Raw genomic sequence first — 21,843 nt, 5'->3', positions numbered from 1 at the left:
AATAATTGGTTCAATACAACATGGATTATTTATCTGCAGCTTAATGCTAAGGAAATCATGTGACTAGTAAACTATGAAATATTGCTTCGTAACTTCAAAACTGCTAGTCCATACCCTAGGAAACAGACACGCTGAAACAAGTTGTTTGTTACTCTCAGATGGAAAATATTGTTTTCACTTTCTACCTGCCTGTTTAAAAAGTCATAAACAAAACAAGGTACTAACATTATAGACTCCATGTTATTTCCACACTTAAATGAATAATCATTGAATAGGGACTTTCAGGCCATTTTCACTAACATGGACCACTGTCTTAGGCTAAAGAAGCTACATTTAGAGCGATCGATGCACAGCATTTTCAAATTTAGGGCAAATTACCAAGTAGAACTGTCCTACTTTACAGTAAGTTTGGATTTGAGAATGAATGTTACAGGTGAATAAGACCTAAATACTCAAAATATTTTCACAATACCCTTGTGCACCTAAATTTTAGACTTGAGGGGAATAAACGGGGCAGATAATACGAGGAACAAAGTTCATACAAAGACTGTAAATCCTGACCCCTATGCTGTGCTCTGCATCAACAGAAACCTTTCTGCTAGGCTGAATAATCTCATAAACCCTGTGAGAGAAGTTACATTCCTACTATTCACACTCAATTCCAGGCAGATTAGATTGATATAGCAACTTTCTTAATCTCTTTTACAAAAGAGAATTAGTCTGTCTGAATTTTGAATCTAACTTTACTTTCTTTGAAATACTAGATTTAACCATTTTCTTTAATCAAGCTGAAATAAGGTTCTGGTTTATACAACAAAGAAACACGAAAAGGAAAAGAAACAAATACTATGAAAAAAGAAAACAAGACTTTTTATGGAATATTCAGCATTCACTGAAGCTATTAACAATCTTACTGTGAGATTTTAATATTCTTAATGAAGAAGAGGCTATTATTTGTTTCTTTTTAATTGTCTGTCTTTGGAATAGTTAGCTGTTTGCTAAATCTATGTCCAAAATTGTCTTTTAATTATCTATCATTTGCTTTATAAAAATCATCTTTTTTCTTTTTGTCAATTTCAAAGCAAATAGGACAGATACTTGTCTGTCTAAAAAGATGATGTATTACTTCAATTAAAAAGTATGAAATGTTTGGCAATCTATCCAAAGAAATTAAAAACATGTATTTTATTTTAGGGTTTGTGTTACATTTAAATATATTGAAAACATCATCTCTCTGAAGACATGACTCTTGGTAGATGTTTAATGTTAAACAAGTCAATAGAATAAATGAATTATTCAGAAAAAGTAGTTTATTTTTTAAAAAATCTATGTCAACCTAACAAGTTTATTTTTAAAAAATCTACAATGTTAACCTTAATTTACCTAAAAAATGGTCTAATTCAGTGATTTGTAAACTTTTTTGTTGTATGCCTTATCAGTGAAAACTTTTCAACACATTCCTCCATATATATATTTATTAATTGTATATCTATGCCACTTTTTTAATACATTAAGTGACTGTTAACTCATACACACAAAGACACTAATTTTAAAATAAAGATAAAATAATCAAGAGTCTGATTGAAATTAAGAGTCACTTTAATATGTGATGTTAATGCTTGTCCTGGCTGTAACAGCTTGCTAAAATACACAGATGTAAATGAGAGGGTCAATGGCTATGATTATTATGTTATAAAATTCCTTTTTCAACTCCCTTCATCATCTACCATCTTTGCTGAAATGTGACTTGTATATTTCAATTTTCCCTGAAGCTAGGTTATTTTTGCCAAGTAACCACAGGAGGATTCATTTATATTTATATTTAGAACCATTGGGCTTAAGATATACTAAAACTGAACCCACTTTAAAAGTTTGGGGGATCCCTGGGTGGCGCAGCGGTTTAGCGCCTGCCTTTAGCCCAGAGCGCGATTCTGGAGACCTGGGATCGAATCCCACATCGGGCTCCTGGTGCATGGAGCCTGCTTCTCCCTCTGCCTATGTCTCTGCCTCTCTCTCTCTCTGTGACTATCATAAATAAATAAAAAAACTTGAAAAAAAAAAAAGTTTGGTAAAAACTACCTCCAAGATTTATGTGTATGCAAAGAACTTTTATGACTAAAACATTTTATGTGGCTATAAAATCACAATGATAGAAATTTTTTCTTGGTATTTTCCCCAAAATGTTTTCTTCATAGCAGAGATTTAAAGACCATTACTTCAAGTTAATTTTTAAAATATCACCTGTATCCCAAAGGGAATGACTTTGGGGTCTATTTTTCCCCAAAGTTCTGATAAGTATATGCTCAAGAGTTAACCAAGCATATATACTCTGTAACACATCCTAGGACATATGACTCTGTAAGTTTTCTAGATAATACCAAACTGTTTTCAAAAGTAGTTGCACACATATACTTTTACTATGCTTTTATCTGTTATTGTAGTCTTTTTTTTTTTTTTTTTTTTTTAAAGAGAAAGAGCATGTGAGAGCAGGGAGCAAGGAGGGGCAATGGGAGAGAGAGAGAGAGAGAGAAAGAGAACCTTAAGCCAGCTCCAATCTGCACTTAGCATAGAGATCCACCTGAGGCTTGAACTCATGACCCTGAGATGAAATCAAGAGTCAGATGCTTAACTGACTGAGCCACCGAGGTGTCCTATGGCCATTTCTACTACAGAAAAAATGAAATTATTTCACCCAATGACATGGTTTTCTTTTTTTTTTCTTTTTTTTTTTTTTTTTTCTTTAAGAAACCACATAGAAGTATATGACTTTTAAGTTCTCTTTAAAATAATAATTTTAGGGCAGCCAGGGTGGCTCAGTGGTTTAGTGCTGCCTTCAGCCTAGGGCGTGATCCTGGGGACTCAGGATGGAGTACCACATCAGGCTCCCTGCATGGAGCCTGCTTCTCCCTCTGCCCGTGTCTCTGCTTCTCTCTCTGTGTCTCTCATGAAAAAAAAAAAAAATCTTTAAAAAAAGAAACTTCCAAAATTATTGTTTTATTTTATCATTTTTAAAGATTTTATCTATTCATTCTCATGAGAGACACAGAAGGAGAGAGAGACAGAGACATAGGCAGAGGGAGAAACAGGCTCCATGCAGGGAGCCCCATGTGGGACTTGATCTCTGGACCCAGGATCATGCCCTGAGCTGAAGGCAGATGCTCAACGGCCGAGCCACCCAGGCATCCCTAGAAGTTTCTATTCATGTCCTGAATACTAGTTTTTAAACATCTTTCTCCTACTAGCTAATATATCAGTGCACAATAATCCTTAAATTAAGATTCAACATTAAGAACTGATTTGGTCATGGTAAAACATCATTTATTAATATGCTAAAATTTTGTTCAGAATATTAGCAACTATGTTCATGAGGGTTTATCCCAGGAATGCAAGACTGGCCTAACATTCAAAAATCAACAAATGTAATTTACTATATTGACAAACCAAAAAAAAAGGAAAAAAATATGATACCATAGACTGCTTAAGATACAAATATCCACTCTAAACAGGGCAAGCCCACATGAATTTTATTCCACATTCTAAATTACGGAAAAGTTATTAAAAGTTTTATTAAACTTTTATTAAAAGGATTAAAAACCCAATTATTATAGTGTTTATACTATGAAGTATTTGATTAAGACCTTAAAAAGCAAACTGGATTTACTTTTGTTTCTAGAAGGAACTCTAGTAACTCAAGATAACTGTAGAGCATCTTCCTATCTAATAGTTGTTTCATCACAAAATCATGCTGATGGAATAGGATTGTACTACCTTTGTACCCAAATGTAAGGTTCAGAGATAATATGAGCATTAGCTCTACTATGTTATCTCCTTTGAGATCCAATATATCTTATCTCTGATAGAAATATTTAACAAAGAAAAGGTACTCATTTGAAGCTTTAGTAATAGTTAAGGCATAATAATTGTTTAGGCTCAACAAATCTGCAGTTGTCTTGTTATTTTATCAACTACATTTACATGCCAGATATAATTCATCTGTGCCAGATGAATATGCAAAAACAGAATCTAAAACCAAGACCTCTAAATTGTATCCATTATTTCTTAACTCTATAAACTTCAGAAACTTATAGATGACAGATCTGTCAGAAAGTTCTCTTTACCAACTAAAGTAAGGACAACCCAATCTCTGTTATGGACTGTCATTAGTAATTTAGCGGAGCTAGAAGGCAGTTCAGCCGAGTAGACAGAAAATTAAAACATGGGCAGCTCCTGATTGGAAATTTATTCATAGCAGGTAATGAAATAGTGCAGTCAGGATCTCTGGTATTACTCAGAGAGAGAGATTTAATTCTGATAACTTGATGATGGCACTTGAATCAGAGATTATAAACGGTGACAGGTTGTGACATATAGATAGGATGAAATGAGCATCAGCAACCTATCTCTACAGAAGCTGATTTTATATAAGATTATTTTTTTCAAGCAGTAAATATATAATTTCAAAAATTATTACAAGTTTTCAAAAAAGAGACTTAGGCCTTACATAAACCAGGTACCATTTTCATATGTACTTTTCCATGGAGTATAGTAAAAATCAACAAATCAATGATAAGGGGTTGAAGAGAACTTATCTTTTAAAATATGTAGTTTCTGATTTCACCTGGATAAGGAACAAACCCAAAATCACAGGCAGAGTAGCTATTCTATGGGGAGGTGGCTGGGTTTTCATGTGTTTATTTACATGTTTAATGAATTTATACTCATTAAATGCACTCATGTACAAAGAATGCTATTTATATTTACTAAGAAAAATAAGTTTTTATTTTGGAAAACGTGTGCCTTTTTATATTAATTAATTATCAACAATGACATTACTTTTATAATGAAAAGTATATTTTTTTAAAAAATTGCTTATAGACAAAGCTATAACAAAAATATGACAAAAAAGTATTTCCACATAGACAGGTATTTCAAAATTTTTTTTTTAATTTGTGAAGTGGCATATTTATTGTGTATGGTCAAAACTTGTTAGATGTGGGGGGTTTAAAACACAGCACAAAAATTCTTTAATGCTCCTGCCACTGAATGAAGGGGTTCATGTGCCTTGTCCTTGAAATTGTGTTTGACCTACAGTTTATAGCAAGAAATGAAGCTAGGTCAGTTTCTCCATCCAGACCATAAGAAATGCAAGCCATTTGGAATATTCACTATTGTAAGAAAGCTCAAGTAACCTGTGGAGTGAGCTCTAAGAAGAGGAACTGAGGCCTGCTGGCCCATCATAGTCATGGCTGAGCTCCTAGCTGACAGCCAACACTATGTCAGTCAAGTAAGTGAACCATCTTTAAAATGGACACTGAAAGATCCGCCCCTTAACTGAGCCACTCCAATTGACACAACGTGTAGAAAGGAACAGCTATCCCTCTGAATTATGCCCAAATTGCAGATTTGGAGGCAAAATAAACAACTGCTGTTATCTGAAGTCACTAAATTTTGAGCTGGTTTGTTAAGCAGCAATAAATAACTGAAAGGACAGAAGAGGACTTGAAACGTGAATGCTGATTATAAAAATGGCTTTAGTATTGCAGCAGAGCAATGTTATGTTACATATACTCTAATCAGAAGAGAAGAAAGAAAATGTAAAAGAAAAACCTTGATAAGTTTTATCAAGCTAATACAAATTTTGTTTAAAAAAAGCTTTTAATAAATAACATAAAGTATTGAGAAAATAATTCAGAGTCCTAGAATCTGTAGTATTTTATATACTGAGAAACCTAAGTATTAAAAATTATTTGTTTAAATTTGGTGATTTAAATTGTTTAATTTTGCTTTGTAGGGTTGTATCTATTTTATATAATGATGTTACAACCAATAGTATAAACCTATATAGAAAAAACTAATTCTACTAAATTGGAAAAAAGAGATATTATCAAACAGAACTATATAAATGCATTTTAAATAAAACTATATTTACAAAGGACTAAGCCTATATGACATAATGCAACCAAAAAAATTAGTCATAATATAAATAAGCCAAAACCATGCTATATTATTTGCCAAAAGTAAGCACCTGAGAAAGATTAATAGTTAATTCCATAACAAAAGAAACCAAGTATTAAATAAAATGTTACATATGACTTAACTTCTACAACAGAGATGTTTTTTAAAACAATTACGTATAATCCCTTTTATTTAGAAAATTGTATAACTTTTAGTGGACTATGAGAGCTCGAGGTACAGAAAAACACACTATAATAAATATTTTAATAAAATAATCATTTTTAACATAAAAATTCACCCACTTAAAGTATTTCTTTTTAAAGACACAGTTCTACAGAATAATTGGTTCATAACACAAAAATTTAACCATTTAATGAATGTCTTTCATAAGGCACAGTTCTATAGTATAAAGTCCACTCTGACTCATCTAAATAAGAACCAGAGAGTTCAATTAATTGTATCTTTTGCCCACAATCTACTTTTATAAGATTTTTTCAATAGTGGAGTTATACTATAGAATTAGCACAGGTTTAGTTCTTTTTACTTGTTGAAAATCTGTACTAGGAAAAGCAATGTTCAAAAAGGTGACACAGATACAAAATACCGTTACAAAGGGAATTGTATTAGCCCCTAAACACTGCCTCCTCTTATAATGAAAAACCTGAGAACCAGAATGATTAATCGATTTGTTTCAGAATGAAAGTAGGCCTGGAACCCTGCCACCTGCTTCTACCTCTTGTGTCTTTTCTCATATGTTATGCTGCTTCGTCTGGCATGAGTGAGTCCTATATGGTTATGAAATATAAAGCAATGTATACTATTCAGGAAAGAGCAAAGGAAAACAATGTCCTCCATATGAAAGTCATCTAATTTATGGTGAAAAATTAGAAATCTTCATTTTGTCAAAGTACTTACTAAAGCATTTTTCTACACTGCTCATTTTCCACACATGTGTATATTTGTGTATAATGCAACATCCAAAAGAAAATTCATTAAGCTTCTTTCAAAAATATTTATTATAAAAATTAGTTACACATTGATGCTCTGCTGGTTTTGATATTCCTGACAGCATGTTTTCATTATATTTTCACTTATAATCAATAACAGATATAAACTGATAGTATTTTTGGCTTTTTAAAATATTTTTGCCATGTAATGCTATTTAATCACCTAAAACACCCTTTATTTAAATGGCAAAAGAAGTCAGAGATGTGTTTAATCTTGTTTCAACATTAAGCCTTAGTTTATTTTTACGTAACATGGTCCTAACAAAAGGACTTACCACATTTAAATAGAGATGCTATGCAGAATAAGTAAAATAAAATATGTAGCTAGGACAGCTCCAGTGGTTCAGCAGTTTAGCGCTGCCTTCAGCCCAGGGCCTGATCCTGGAGACCTGGGATCTAGTCCCACATTGGGCTCCCTGCATGGAGTCTGCTTCTCCCTCTGCCTGTGTCTCTGCCTCCCTTCTCTCTCTCTGTATCTCTCATTAATAAATAATTAAAAAAAAATCTTAAAAAAAATAAAATAATAAATATGTAGCTAATGTATCTAAAACATTTGACATCATATCTGATGTATTACATCCTAACAGATGTTAGTTGTTATTACAGTTATATTAATATAGCTGCGATCAAGAACATGGCAATATTATTAAGATAGCAAAATATGAAGTACAATTTTTAAAAACAGATTACTTAAAACAATGCATATTTATTAAAGAGATGTACTATAGTTAATTCAACCTTAGAAAGTATTCTTTTATATACTAAAAAACATTCATATTAATCCTTTTAAATGCTATATAACCAATATGTTTTAAATGACATAAGATTAGTAAACCTGAAATTTAGTGCAACTTGCGACAAATACATATGCTATTCAAAAGAAGATAAATTCTTCTATGTAAACATTCCTTATAAAATTTTAAATAATCGGATTAAGAAATTATATACCAGTGAAAGACTACACACACAATGAACTTAGTAAAATTCCTTGAAATGTTTTTTAAACAAAGACATTTCCATATGATAGGTACCTACCTGGAGTAGGCAAACAATCGACTATCCCAAAGATCATGATTTCCTCTAGGTCCAGAATGAAAATAACAGGAATCTGTCCCGTCAAACATATTTAATCCATCTTCTGAATTTTTTGAAGCATGGCTGTGCACCACATCTAAGAGGACTGTAATACCCATTGAGTGAGCTGTGTCAATTAGTTCTTTTAGCTCTTCAGGTGTTCCATAACGGCTAAAGGTAAAGAATAAAGTAAAAGCAAAATTGTATCTTTAAAGCAAACAACCAATCATTTACTGCATATCAATTGTTTTATCAGTACAGTCCTACTTTAAATATGCAAATTCAATATGATATAATACTTAGATGCAAGTCAAAGTGGCATAATATTTTCTCTTAAACAAAATTTAAAGGCATTAGATAAAAAATAATAATTTAAATACAGCAATTAGATGTAGACTTATATTTCAGTAAAAATTCATAATTTAAGTAGATATACAGTAAATTCTGCTTTCTATACTCAGAGATTTTGATTTCCTTCTCCAAGCCTACATAGCCTGAAGAGAATGGTCATCCCTGTTTATATACTTGGCCATTCCTGTGAATGTGTATGCTTGAGGATGGGGACTGTTGGAGTATTTCTTTGAATAACCTTGGTGTCTTGAGTGAGGCCAGCTCTCCTGCACTTCCTTATTCCCAAACTGGAATGCCCGCAGGAACTAGAAGGCCAAGAGAATATACCATGTCTGTCACCACCCAAGCAGAAAACATGGGTAGCTCAAAGGCACATGTGTTTGTATTAATAGCAGTTTTCTAGTCTACATGAAATAGAAAACAAAAATCACTCCTAAGGGGGAAGGTTTTTCTTAACCTATGCAAAATCTTAATATTGGCCTTCCATAGCATCAACTTTGCCTTTTATATAAATAATCACCCAATCACCCTTGTGATTATTTGTTGTCTCATTTCTTCACTAGGCCATATTCTTCTTGAAAGCAGGAGCTGTGACCATCTGGTTTCCCATGATACAGTACAACACTTAGTATATAGCAGGTCTCCTGGTAGCCAACTCCCCTAGGCAGTAAGAACTATCTTTAAAAAATGCAAATGTTATCATTTCATATTTACCTAAAATTATACTTGCATTCCCATGGTCCTTAGGATAAGACTGTGGACTGCACTGCCTAATTTGGCTCCTTCCAATAACTTTAGATTAATGACACTTTACTGTTTTCTCTCCTTATTCCAGCCACCTAGCCTTTTTTTCCCCCTATGCAATGAACAGCGTGTTCAATGAATAAATAGCCTCAAAATTTCATTCATTCACTTGCTTTTTTCAACAAATACTTATTAAGCTATCTACCATGTGTCATGAAATTTTCTATGCTCTGGGATTTAGCAGTGAACAAAATAAATATCACTGCCCTTATGGAATTTACATTCTATTTGGAGGACTACAAATAAATAAGCAAAACACGAGGGATGCCAGACAGCAATAACTTCTCTAAAGAAAAAAAACAAAACAAAGCCACTGGTAGAAAGGGTGGGTTTGCTATCTTAAACAGGGTTATGAAGTGAAAGTTTCATGAAGAAGGCAATGTTTGAGGGAATACATGAAAGAAGAAGGGAGTAAGGCATGTGAATATCTAAAAGATAGAAGGTTTAGGGAGAGAGGGTACTGGGGAAATAAGCTGGAACACCTGGAAGAATAGCAAATAGGCTAGTATGTGGCCAGAGTGGAATGATCAATAGAGATGAGGCCAGAGAGTCAGCTAAGACCCAGATTATATGGGGTCTTATGGGCCAATATAGGGCCTTTCACTTTTAACCTGAAAGAGTTAAGGAATCATTAGATGGTGCTGAGCAAGAAAGTGACATGATCTTTTATTTTTTAATTTTTTTAAAATTTAAATTCAATTTGCCAACATTTAGTATAATACCCAGTGCTCATCACATTATGTATTTTGAAGTGGTTACTCTGGTCACTATGCAGAAAGTAGTCATGTGTATGGAGGGAGAGAAGGCCAGGGAAGGGGAAGGAGAACAAGAGAAAACAGAGTGCTCAGTTAACTGAAATAATTCACGTTATAGATAATGGCAGCTTGGACCAGGGTGATAGCAGTTGAAGAAGCCAGATTTGGGATACACTTTGAAGTTACAGGTGGTTAGGTTTTATGATAAGCTAGATATAGGAATGGGCAAAAAGGGAAGAGTCTGGTATAATGTAAAGTGTATTTCGGCCATAAGAATGGATGAAACTTGATGAGACTCCCCAACATATGTTATTCATATACAGAGGAGAATGGAAATGAGGGCTGAGACCTGGAAGTTCAACATTGGTGGTCAGGAAAAGCAAAGGAAATTTTAAAAAATTAAAAAGCAGCAAGAGAGATAGGAAAAACACAAACAGGAGAATAATAGTTTTCCTGAACACTGAAGGAAAGAAAAATGTCCTAACAAGGTACAGGAAACTAGTTGTGCCAAGTGCTGCTGACAGTTCAAGTAAGTTAACAGACGATCAGTGGACTTAACAGCCTGGAATTCATCAGTACACTTGACAAGAGCAATTTCAATGAAGAGGTGAGGAGCCTACTTGGAATGAGTTCAAGAAAGAAAAGAGAAATGAAAGATTTAGAGTTTATAAATACAGGTAATTTATTGAAGGAGAAGGACTATCAAAAGAAACAGATAAAATGATCAGTATTTTTTTCTCTAGCCTGGAATGCTATCTCCCTATCTCCACTTCATCCTTCCTCCCAGTTCACTCTTAATTATGTTCTGGATCTCAGTTCCAACATCGGTTCACATCTAACCTAAACCGATTAGATACCTCATTCTAGGCTGTTATACCATCCTGTCATTTTCTTCTTAGTTTTTATCATGGGAAGAAATCAATATGTATGATTATTGGATTAACGTCTATGTGCCACACAGTGTGAGCTCCATGAGGTGGAAGCACTGTTAAAGTTGTTCAACTTGTAGTCATTCAGGTCAGCACTTCTTCAATTACATAGGACTCCTTGGTGTCTTTCTGCCCAGAGAGACACATTCCTTGGATTTTAGCCTAGAAAGAAGGATAATCTTTCTACAGATAGTAGTATATCCTTTTTTGTGTGTGTATTTTTTAATTGGAGTTTGATTTGCCAACATATAGTATAACACCCAGTGCTCATCCCACAAAGTGCCCCCCCTCAGTGCCTGTCACCCAGTCACCCATCCCTCCACCCACCTCCCCTTCCACTACCCCTTGTTCATTTAGAGAGCTAGGAGTCTCTCAGGTTTTGTCCAAGAGCCTTCTGAGTCACATTTCTACAGGAGTCAATCTCTTTCCAGAAAAGGATGTGAGCCCTAGCAATAATGACTTCCATGAGACATGATTTTCTGACTAAAGCTTGGACCTCCAAATGTATGACAATTTTAGTAAGTTAACTGGATATTCTTCATCTGAAATCATTTTATGGAAAGCAATGTTGAATCACGGCCAACCTCTAAGGCTTGACGCAAAGCCTATGATCTCAGTCCAAAAAAAAATTCTCAGCTTCTATTAAACTCTGGTAACTCTAAATGAGGTTACAAAACAACATCATATAAAAGGTAAAAATTCATTTTATTTTTTTCCTCGAATAAAAATGGTTATATGTTGGACTTTCATTTTACCTTGAAGCTGCAAAGAAGCTTGTGATCTGGTAACCAAAACTTGCATAGTAAGCATGCTCCATGATTGCCATCAACTGAATGCAGTTGTATCCTATACAAGCAAAGGTCGAGTAGAGATTAAAAGCAATATTTTTAAAGAAAGAAACGAAAAAAATATATAAACACAGCATCCTTTTTCTAAAGACATTAAATTTTACATATGATCATTTATATATAAATGATCTGATCACTTTGAAAAGTTCTACTTTAAAATATTTTGCTTGTCTTGACCTTCTAACACAAAATTAGACAGTTAGTTCTTGAGAGTTGTACTCTAACTAGCTATTTGAAATGCCTTCATTTAACATGTAATAAATGATATGCAAATATACTCTTAATTTGACTTTAGAATATTAAAGATGGCAATCTACATATGCTAAACTTCAGTTGCACTTGTAATATTCATAGTATAGATTATGAAAGCTGAAAAAAAGTAACCAGTTGCATGCCACATACTTTTATTTTACCTTTTCCTGTTTCAATTATTTCTACCACAGAACATAAGATTTTCCAGTTAAGTTCATTCTTCCACAAGGTAGCTTTTACAAAACCAGCATTAATTCTTTTATTTTCTGCAATTTCTTAACCCATATAAGAACTCCAAAGTTGGATGTGTGCACACATGGGCACACATAACCTTAAAGGCATTTACTAACATGTTTTTAATATAAACAAATAATCAAAGAGGAAGAAACTTTTGACCTTTAAAAAAATAACTGAGATAACCATTTTTTTCTTCAAGTTTGGTAAAATTTGGCAAAATTTTCAAATATGGTTTGACTGCTCTGAAAGTTACATTGCTGTAACATACATAGAAAATACTCTCTTCTCAAAGTCCAGTTGATGTCAATACAGTCTCTCAGGTACATATTTTCGTACATTACTAATATTGGAACAATTGCAAAGTCACATTCAGAATTAGAGACTTCTGTTTAAAGAATAACATAAACTATGGGTCATAGCTGTTGTTGGCTTTTTCATTGTAAAAACAATCTAACTCTATCACATTTCCATCATGGTAGAAATATGTGTATAAACTCCCGCTCGGATTAACATACATCAATTATATATTTTATAACAATATACACTTTGTAGTTTATTTCTCTAATGTGAAATATTATTCTTATGATCAAGCACCAATCTATAGTTTTTGTTATTAATTTTATGGCATTACTCATTCTTAGATTCATTTATGTTCAGAGTCCTGGGCTTTTCAACTCAAACACAATGATGAACAAGAAAATCCTTGCTCTGTCTAGCTTCTGCAAGACCAGGGGCATAAACAATGTGTTACAATATTAAATTGTAGAACATCCCAAACACGACAATTCAAATATAGTATCTATAAAACACAATCAATATTAAATTCTTCATACCTTTAATTAATTTAAGTTTCTGGAATCTGACCTTACCATTATAGATAACTAAGATCCATGTATAACCAAAAACTTGAACAGTGAGTTGTAAACCTTTCTTCTAGCCAAAGTTTAGACTGCCTACCAGAAACAGAATAATTAAATGTGCTTTATCTCCCTGCCTAGCTGTTGGAGCAGGTGCTAATATGCTGTGAAATGATTAAAAAAAAAAAGCATTACCTATAAAAAGAAAAATAACAACTTTAAAGCATACCAAATCAATAGTTCAGCATTATACACTAACTCTCCTAGTTGTTCCCCTGAAGACGAGGATCTGTGTCATTACAGTCCAACATATAAACATCTAGAACAATGTGTCTTAGAAGAAGATGCACCATAAATATTTGTCAAGTAAATCATCCAGACTATATATATGTATATACTTTCATACAAAATGAATTCCAGTAACCTTAAAAAATGTAAGATTTTTTTCCCCTAACAGACTAAAATGAACAGGCTATAATCAATGACCACTCAAATTGATAAAAGTTCTCTCCTGTAGAAAAGTAATTATGCTTACATATTTATCTACAGTTTGGAAGCCATCAGTTCACATTACTTAAAATTGAAATTGGAATAATATCTTGAATTCTTATGCTCTATCTTATTCCATTTCTCTTTTCTATGCTATCACTATTACAGGGCAATTTGAGAAGCCTAATAAAATGCATTTCTATTACATATTTAATCTCTTAACACACACAAAAAAAGACACTTGTAATTAGCTTTTCTAATAAGAGAACAGACTCATTAAAATTTTATCTGAATAAAAATCACAGTTATTACTTACCAAGGTCTTTGATTCTTGGTAGTACATTGCATGTAAAATGTTTATAAGAAGCTATTTTTCCTTCATATGAAGAAATTCCCACATGAGATTCATAAATTCTTAGACCTCTTGGTTTCTTTGGCTTGGAATGCTTAAACTACAGAATATAAAATTATATAAAGAATTAGATCAGAAATTCAGGTATGATACTACCTGATTAAGCATGTTAAGTGAAATCATGAATCAACTCAAATAGTTTGGAACTGTTTTTGCATATAAAAGGCACTTGGCTAATCCATTAAATTTTCTCTTGAAAATAAATTCCTTTTTAGGAAAATGTTAATAGATCTGTTTTAAAAGAGTAATCACGTAATGGCTTATACCTTATCATTGAGCCTTAGAGAAAACATAAAACCTTAAAATGCATAATTATTAAATGCAAAGCATTTATCAACAAGCTCTAATAACTTAGAAGATAGAAGGGTGAGTTCAAAGATACATATAAACTTTGACAATAATATAGCCTTAAAAATAACCCTAAATAATACACCATGAGATATCATGAGATATCTTTCTTCCCTATCCCTTGCTTCAAAGCACACTAATCCTGCTTCAAACCAATGACAATGAGAAATACTCTATCACTGAGGTATCTGTGATGAATCAGAAATTATGATTAAAAAAACAACAAAAAACAGTATCCCTTTCAGGTCCGTATGTAGAGATTTCTTTCTCCATCCTAACCTCAGAAACACATGATAAAACAACTCACTTCTATATTTTACTGGCTACAGATGATGGACTCTGATATATGTATAGCATATCAGGTACACTATGATGTAAAATATAAAACTGGCAGTGAAGAGAGAAGTTGAACATTACTATAAAAGTTATGGAAGTAAAAATTAATTTTCCTAGAAATACTGGAACAAGAATTTATTTAAAGATTTGTTGTTCTCACTTTATATGGGTGTTCTGGATCCCAGTGTATCCAATCATAATTCACATTATCACCTTCACGAGTCACATACTTCGCCCATGGTGAAATACGATACAAGATCTCTCCACTTTTACTCCTAATAACTACCTAAAAAGAGAATGAGATGTTATTGCTTTAAAACACTTTGAAAACTCTGAGATAATGCATAAGAGTTTATAAGCACTGCTACAAGTAAGAAAAGGAGGCATGGTCTTAAGAATTTAAACTACTATATAGATGTGTACCCTTAAAGATGTATAAATTCCATGGACTTTACTTTCTTATCTGTTATAGTTATGATCATTAAACTCAATTCCACTTGAAATATTTTATAATTCTCTGGCACCTTCCATCATTGTCAATCAGCCATTAGAGTGGTCAATTAAAGTAAACATAAAATAGATAGTAAAAAGACAAGAATATTGTTTGAAAGCTACCGTGAATAAATCAACAGGAGGACATAATCTTACTATATATTAAAAAAGTAATGAGCTATGTTGCTAACTCTTTCATTTCATTTTTCTAGCAATAATAACATTTTCAAGAAGCTAAAGGAGAAAAATGTGTTTTGATTAACCTTTATATTGTGCACACACAAATATGCATACATACATACATACACACAGATATTACCCTGCAAATATTTTCTATCTCTTTTCAACTTCTTCTATACCCTATTCATAGTATGCTTTACCATATAAAACCAAGCATTTCCCCTTTTAGATATCCATTCTTATATTTGCCAATAGTATCACTATTGTTATCAAAAATAAAAAACAATAAAATGTAAATACACCCTTTTAGACTTACACTGAATAAAATAGCACAGATAACAAAGTGAGCCACATGAGCAGGGTTTCTAAGTGGGGTAGGGGTGGTAGGGTTTTTTTTTAAGAGATTTTTAAAAATTAAATCTTCTAAAAGTAAGTATAGGATGGTCAAAATTGTTCAGATTAGGAGCTATATTATGCCCTTAGCATTGACAGAGAATATGTTCTTGAGTCTCCTTTAGTAGAGAAAAGCTCTAGCATACATAATTCTTGGTAATTAAATATGTGTGTAACAATTTACAGTTTTGAAAGGATTTTCGTCATTATACCTTAACTCGATTCTAGAGAATATAACCCAAATATCAAGCGAGATTGAGTTGACAAAAGTCACTGAATAGCAGAGCCGAAAGCTAAATACAGAGCCTCTGATACTTACTTTCTTGCTCTTAAAGGCAACCATAGCACTTTCTACAGATACCAAAAAATAATGAATCATGATTTATGATGTAAGAGCAGGTAAGTGGTGAAAAGCAATGTCTAAGTTACATGAACAAAATTCTTTCTCCTTCATTATGCCTCCTACTTATTTTTTTTTTAAATTTTTATTTATTTATGATAGTCACACAGAGAGAGAGAGGCAGAGACACAGGCAGAGGGAGAAGCAGGCTCCATGCACTGGGAGCCCGATGTGGGATTCGATCCCGGGTCTCCAGGATCACGCCCTGGGCCAAAGGCAGGCGCTAAACCGCTGCACCACCCAGGGATCCCTGCCTCCTACTTATTGAAGCCAATGACAGCTAACTATTGCTATCATTCAAATAATTATCACAAAAAGATGAATGAATAGAATTCATCCATTTTAGTAGTGTTCATTTCAAAAGATATGTCCCTTGAGCCATATGAATTTCAGGTGTAATATACAATAGTAACATGTTTAAGAGAAGGTCTTTTGTCTCACTCATCAACTGAGAACAGGTCATGAGGAAATAAAATACAGAAATCAGTTTTCAGTAAATAACACTCTGCTTAATCCATCTATCTTTTCTCTCTTTTGCAAAATTGCTCTACAGTCCCTGTAAAGGATATTCATATACCCATAATTATTTGTGAAGGTGCCTGATGGCAGAGAGAATATTTGAAACTTTACGTAGAGCACATCAAAAATCTCCTCACGCTGAAAATAATTTTCACATTCTTTAGAACATTAATTTGCTTGTTGTTGGAAGGAACAGTCCTTTCATTGGTCTCTCATGTTCCTACGTATGTTGCTGAGTATACCAAGAATACAAGGTCCTGACAGTTATTGACAGAAGCTATTTCTCAGAATTGTGTTTGTAGCATGCAACCATGACGGAAATGTCTCCTCTGAAGATACAGAACAGGTTTGCTTATTGCTTGCTATGAAAGAATGGATTCCTCAAGATAAATATTCTGGAGCTATGATGCAAACCAACTGTGTGAGTATCATCCATCTGGATCACTTGATGTCACTCCATAAGATTTGGAAGACAAAGGGAACCATACTGCTTACTGTGTTGCAATTAATAAAATAATTTGTCTCTAACCCAAGGGTTGTATGTATTCTGCCAGATTCCATGAAACAATAACAAGTTACAAGCTTGTAGGTAGGGTAAAATCAAACTCTACACCTGACGAATGATTATTTATTTAATCATTCACTGAATGACTTCAGTATTCTTGTTTCCAAAAATGCTGTTTCTTCCTTCCCTGTCATTTTGATTAGTATTGTTTCTTAGGGTGGAAACTTCTAATATCCAATTTCTTTTTTCCTTCTCAGTAACAGAACTAAAGGGTGGGTCTTTCAATGATATAGTAAAGCAAAAGTTCCCACCAAATCTGGAACACTTATCTGTGATCATTACATAAAAGGTAAATAAATTTCTGTTCTTTAGGCCCCTACATTTTGGAGGCTTCTTTATTACATTAGTTCAATGTTTCTTAAGCACTCCCCTGTAGAAGCCACTTAGTTCATTTTTGACTTGCTGTCCTTAAATTGTCATGGCACAGCTAAGAATATTCTAGTAAATCTAAATATAATTTGAGAGGTGTTCCAATGAATAAGGAATATAATCTTTCTTGACTAAATTCTGCTCATATGTTTTGGGGGAGAGGGCAATTCCTAGATTTTGTCTTTCATAAGTTCAGATTCAGATGAAAAGTTTTTTAAGTCATGAGATAAGACTACATCATTTAATTTACAACATTAAAATAGCAAATGCTATAAAGCAAATTGAAAAGAGATAGCTTGATAGATCTTTCAACGATATTAAGTCTAACAGCTGATGAAGTAGAAGAATTTACTTGATACTACTAAATTGAAAGTCTTATACACCGCTAGTATAAGTATGAAATAGTATGAAAGCTCTGAATAGCAATTTGGCAATATGCATTAAAAAAAAAGTAATTCTCAATACTTAGCAATTCTAATTACAGAACTTTGCCATGGAAGTAATTGGAGATCTGTCCAAAGAACTATATCCCTGTCTATTGATCTTACTATTAATTGGCAAAAAGTGATAGACTAAATAATATATAGTAGTAAAACTATAGTACTGAATTATATTGAAGGTTATAAGAATATTCTTTCACGTTATGAAAAAGAATGTATTGTCTCCTAATGTAAATGCACAGAAACCCATGGACTAAAGCATTTTAATAAATAGAAAAAAATATTTAGGTGAATCTATCTATGGATAGATTATTGGTAGCTTTTATTTCCTGGTTGTATGTGTGTATATATCACTTCATTTCATTTGTGTAACTTTTTTTTCCCTAAATATCTATTTATTTATTTTAGAGAGAAAGAAAGAGCGCATGTGAGTGGGGGTTGGGACAAAGGGAGAGGGAGACAAGCAGACTCCCTGTTCAGCAGGGAGCCCATTGCAGGGCTCCATCCCAGGACCATGAGATCATGACCTGAGCTGAAATGAAGACTGGAACACTTAACTAATGGAGCCACCCAGGCATCCCTTCTCTGTACAACATTTTTGATCTGAAACAAATAAATATTTTAGTAAGTATTGTGAATACATTAATTACATAACTGCATATGCATCTATGGAGCTGTGCTATTCCGGTTGCATATAGTATGTACCTTAAATATACTGCCAGAGTATTAAAATAAAACTTCAAAAAATATGTCAAATTACTTCAAGAAATATGCTAATGAATACAATATCATGATGAGCTTTTTACAGGGCAAATGTATATTTTATAAAATTATAACATTTTGTAACATGGTAAAAATATAAACAGGCTTTTTTAATAAGTCAAAGTATCTCTTTGACTTATGGGACGTTACCATCCAAAGATATTAATCAATAAACAAGTATATAAACGAAATCTCTACCTGTGCAAAAGTCAAACTGACTTAGTGTGAGGATCCCTGGGTGGCTCGGTGGTTTATCGCTTTCTTCCAGCCCAGGGTGTGATCCTGAAGTCCCGGGATCATGTCCCACATCAGGCTCCCTGCATGGAGCCTGCTTCTCCCTCTGCCTGTGCCTCTGCCTTTCTCTCTCTCTCTCTGTGTCTCTCATGAATAAATAAATAAAATCTTAAAAAAAAAAATGACTTAGTGAACTATTTGAAATCAAATTTTATTTAGAAAATATCACTTAGAACTCAAACAATAAAAAAAAAAAAAAAAAAAGAACTCAAACAATATAAGAAATAGTTTGGTAAAACAGTGAAGAATTTTTTAAAAAAAATATATGTATACATGTATTCATTCATTCTAGGAGTATCTTTTGAAATGCTTCTTGCCAAAGATTATTGTTCCTATGGACTGGAAAATTATGACATAACATGCTCCTCAGGTGGTCAACAATTTAATATAAAAACAGTGGACATGTTCAACTGGTTAGAAGTATTAGCATACTCTGGAAAACGGCATTTGAATGTAACTTGGTTTCTTTTATTTTTTTTTTTTAAAGATTTTATTTATTTATTCATGAGAGGCACAGAGAGAGAGACAGAGATGTAGGCAGAGGGAGAAGCAGGCTCCCTCTGGGGAGCCCGATGTGGTACTTGATCCTGAGACTCCAGGATCATGTCCTGGGCCAAAGGCAGACACTTAACCTCTGAGCCACCCAGACATCCCTGTAACTTGGTTTCATGACTGAATTGTAGAATACCAAGGGAAAAGACACAGATGTTGAATATTATAATTTAATTTTCCTAAATAGTAGCGATGTGATACAAGGAAAACCTTTCTTTATATTAAAAAAAAAAGTTAAAAGCAGGGTTAATTAAAAATATAGTAATAAAAATAACTATTTAGTAGCATACAGTTTAAAGTAAATAACCAAGCAGAGTCATTTCTAATATATAAAGCAATGTTATCTCCACTTTTAAATTACCTCTAATTTATATAATATCTAATGTAATCAAAACTATATATAGAAAGCACATAAATATAATATGTTGAAATAGTACATATTATATGCTAAAATATATCAATACATATAAATATATACAAATATAATACATATATACTTTGGTATTCATATCAATATATATGAAAACATTTATAAAACAATGGGTACAGTCATACACAATGCACCATAATGAATATGAATACTCTGCCTTTGTATGTTTAAAATGTGACTGAAATATATATATGTATATATAAATATATACATTTACAGAGAAAGAGAATGATACATACATAGAAAATATACTGTAATTTATTCTTAAGTAATTTTTAGAAGTATGGGAGATGGGCTAGATGAGTGATGGGTATTAAAGAGGGCACTTATTGTGATGGGTAGTGGGTGTTGCATGTGAATGATGAATCATTCAATTCTACTCCATAAATCAATATTGAACTGTATGTTAATTAAAATTAAAATTTTTTTAAAAGTTCAGGGAACAAAAATAAAGATCAATTTTTAGAAAAAGTAATCAATGTTCATAATTAAGTAGGAAAATAAGTGATATATTCCAGAGAATGTACTGATTCTTTCAGTGAGCAGAATCCTAAATAAATGTTTTTAATATTTATAAATATAAGGTAAACATTTTAAATGCATAGATATAATTACTAAAGCTTTAAAATAGCTTAATATAATTTTAAAAGGACATCAAATCTCATTTTAATTCAACTATGGCTTTCCTACTAACCTTTGTTTTAAAAATGACATATGAGTATACTTTTTTCCATAGTTTTGTTTGTTTGTTCTTCCCACTTGGATCACTTTTAAGATTCACTAACATTATATAAGAATGAATCTCTTTGCTATTTTGGGAGGCTCAAAGTGGCCCCTCAAAAGATACTCACTTCCTACGCTCTAGATTCTGTAAATGATACTTTATGTAGCAAAAAATGGGTCTTTGAAGCAATGATAAAAGGATTAAAATGAATGGATTATCTAGAGCATCCAAAAGGGTAATCACATTAATCCTTATAAGAGGAAAAGAGGGATATTTACACACAGAGAGTAAAGGAAAAAGTAATGTGACCAAGGAAGTAGAGACTGAAGTGATGCTGACACAAGCCAAAGAATGCCAGGAGCCACCAAAAGTTGGAAGTGGCAAAGAACAGAGTCTCCTAGTCCAGAGAGACTGTGGTCATTCCAATACCTTGATTTCAGCCCAGTGATACTGATTTGGAACTTTTGGCTTCCAAAAATGTGGAAATTTCTATTGTTTAAATCCACCAAATTTGTGTAGCAGCTACAGTAAACTAAATTAAAAGGGAAAAATTAGAGGCAATCAGTTTTTAAGAATAAAATGGAATGTACTTAAATTTAATTAAATGTCAGTGTTAGAGTTAAAAAATAAAGTTATTTTAGTGAATAGTCTAAATAACATATTTTATCACTTACTAACTTCCTACTCCCTAAATGAAGGCATCTACCAATGTATTTCAGTAACCTTCACTAAACAAGTCTCCTTGACAATTCCCAGGAAAAGCAAACTCTTTCAGAATAAATGTTGCTGAGCTTCAGAATTATAGAAAAGCCTACAAAAAAAGTGGATTTGTAATATGCAGTTTTTATTGCTAGTCTACCCACATGTAATTATATTCAAAAATTGAATAAAAGGGATTACTCTATATGATGCAAATAAAATTTCTGAATTTACCATAAACAAAACCTAAAGGGCTACTTTCTACCCTATATTTGATATATTTGATTCATTAGAGATGAGAGTATTTCAATAAACAGGTAATCAGCAATAATAATAATGTTTTTTGAAAAAATTTCATTCTGAATTTTCT

The 21,843-nt window shown here is 32.7% G+C and overlaps 1 protein-coding gene across 1 annotated transcript in view; it reads right to left on the bottom strand.

Annotated features, from left to right (window-relative positions):
* Nucleotides 1-21,843, bottom strand: part of GBE1 (1,4-alpha-glucan branching enzyme 1) — a 268,368-nt gene that overhangs the window by 127,001 nt on the left and 119,524 nt on the right. The window contains exons 4-7 of the mRNA XM_038581192.1: nt 14,815-14,940; nt 13,875-14,010; nt 11,631-11,721; nt 7,998-8,207 (exon numbers count right to left, since the gene is read on the bottom strand). Of these exons, the coding sequence (XP_038437120.1) occupies nt 7,998-8,207; nt 11,631-11,721; nt 13,875-14,010; nt 14,815-14,940 (563 nt within the window). The remainder of the gene's footprint in view (nt 1-7,997; nt 8,208-11,630; nt 11,722-13,874; nt 14,011-14,814; nt 14,941-21,843) is intronic.

The sequence above is a fragment of the Canis lupus genome, chromosome 31 (assembly GCF_011100685.1).
Source record: "Canis lupus familiaris isolate Mischka breed German Shepherd chromosome 31, alternate assembly UU_Cfam_GSD_1.0, whole genome shotgun sequence".
NCBI lineage: Eukaryota > Metazoa > Chordata > Mammalia > Carnivora > Canidae > Canis > Canis lupus.
The sequence above is the reverse complement of the archived record's forward strand: the minus strand, read 5'-3'. Positions and strand labels throughout refer to the sequence as shown.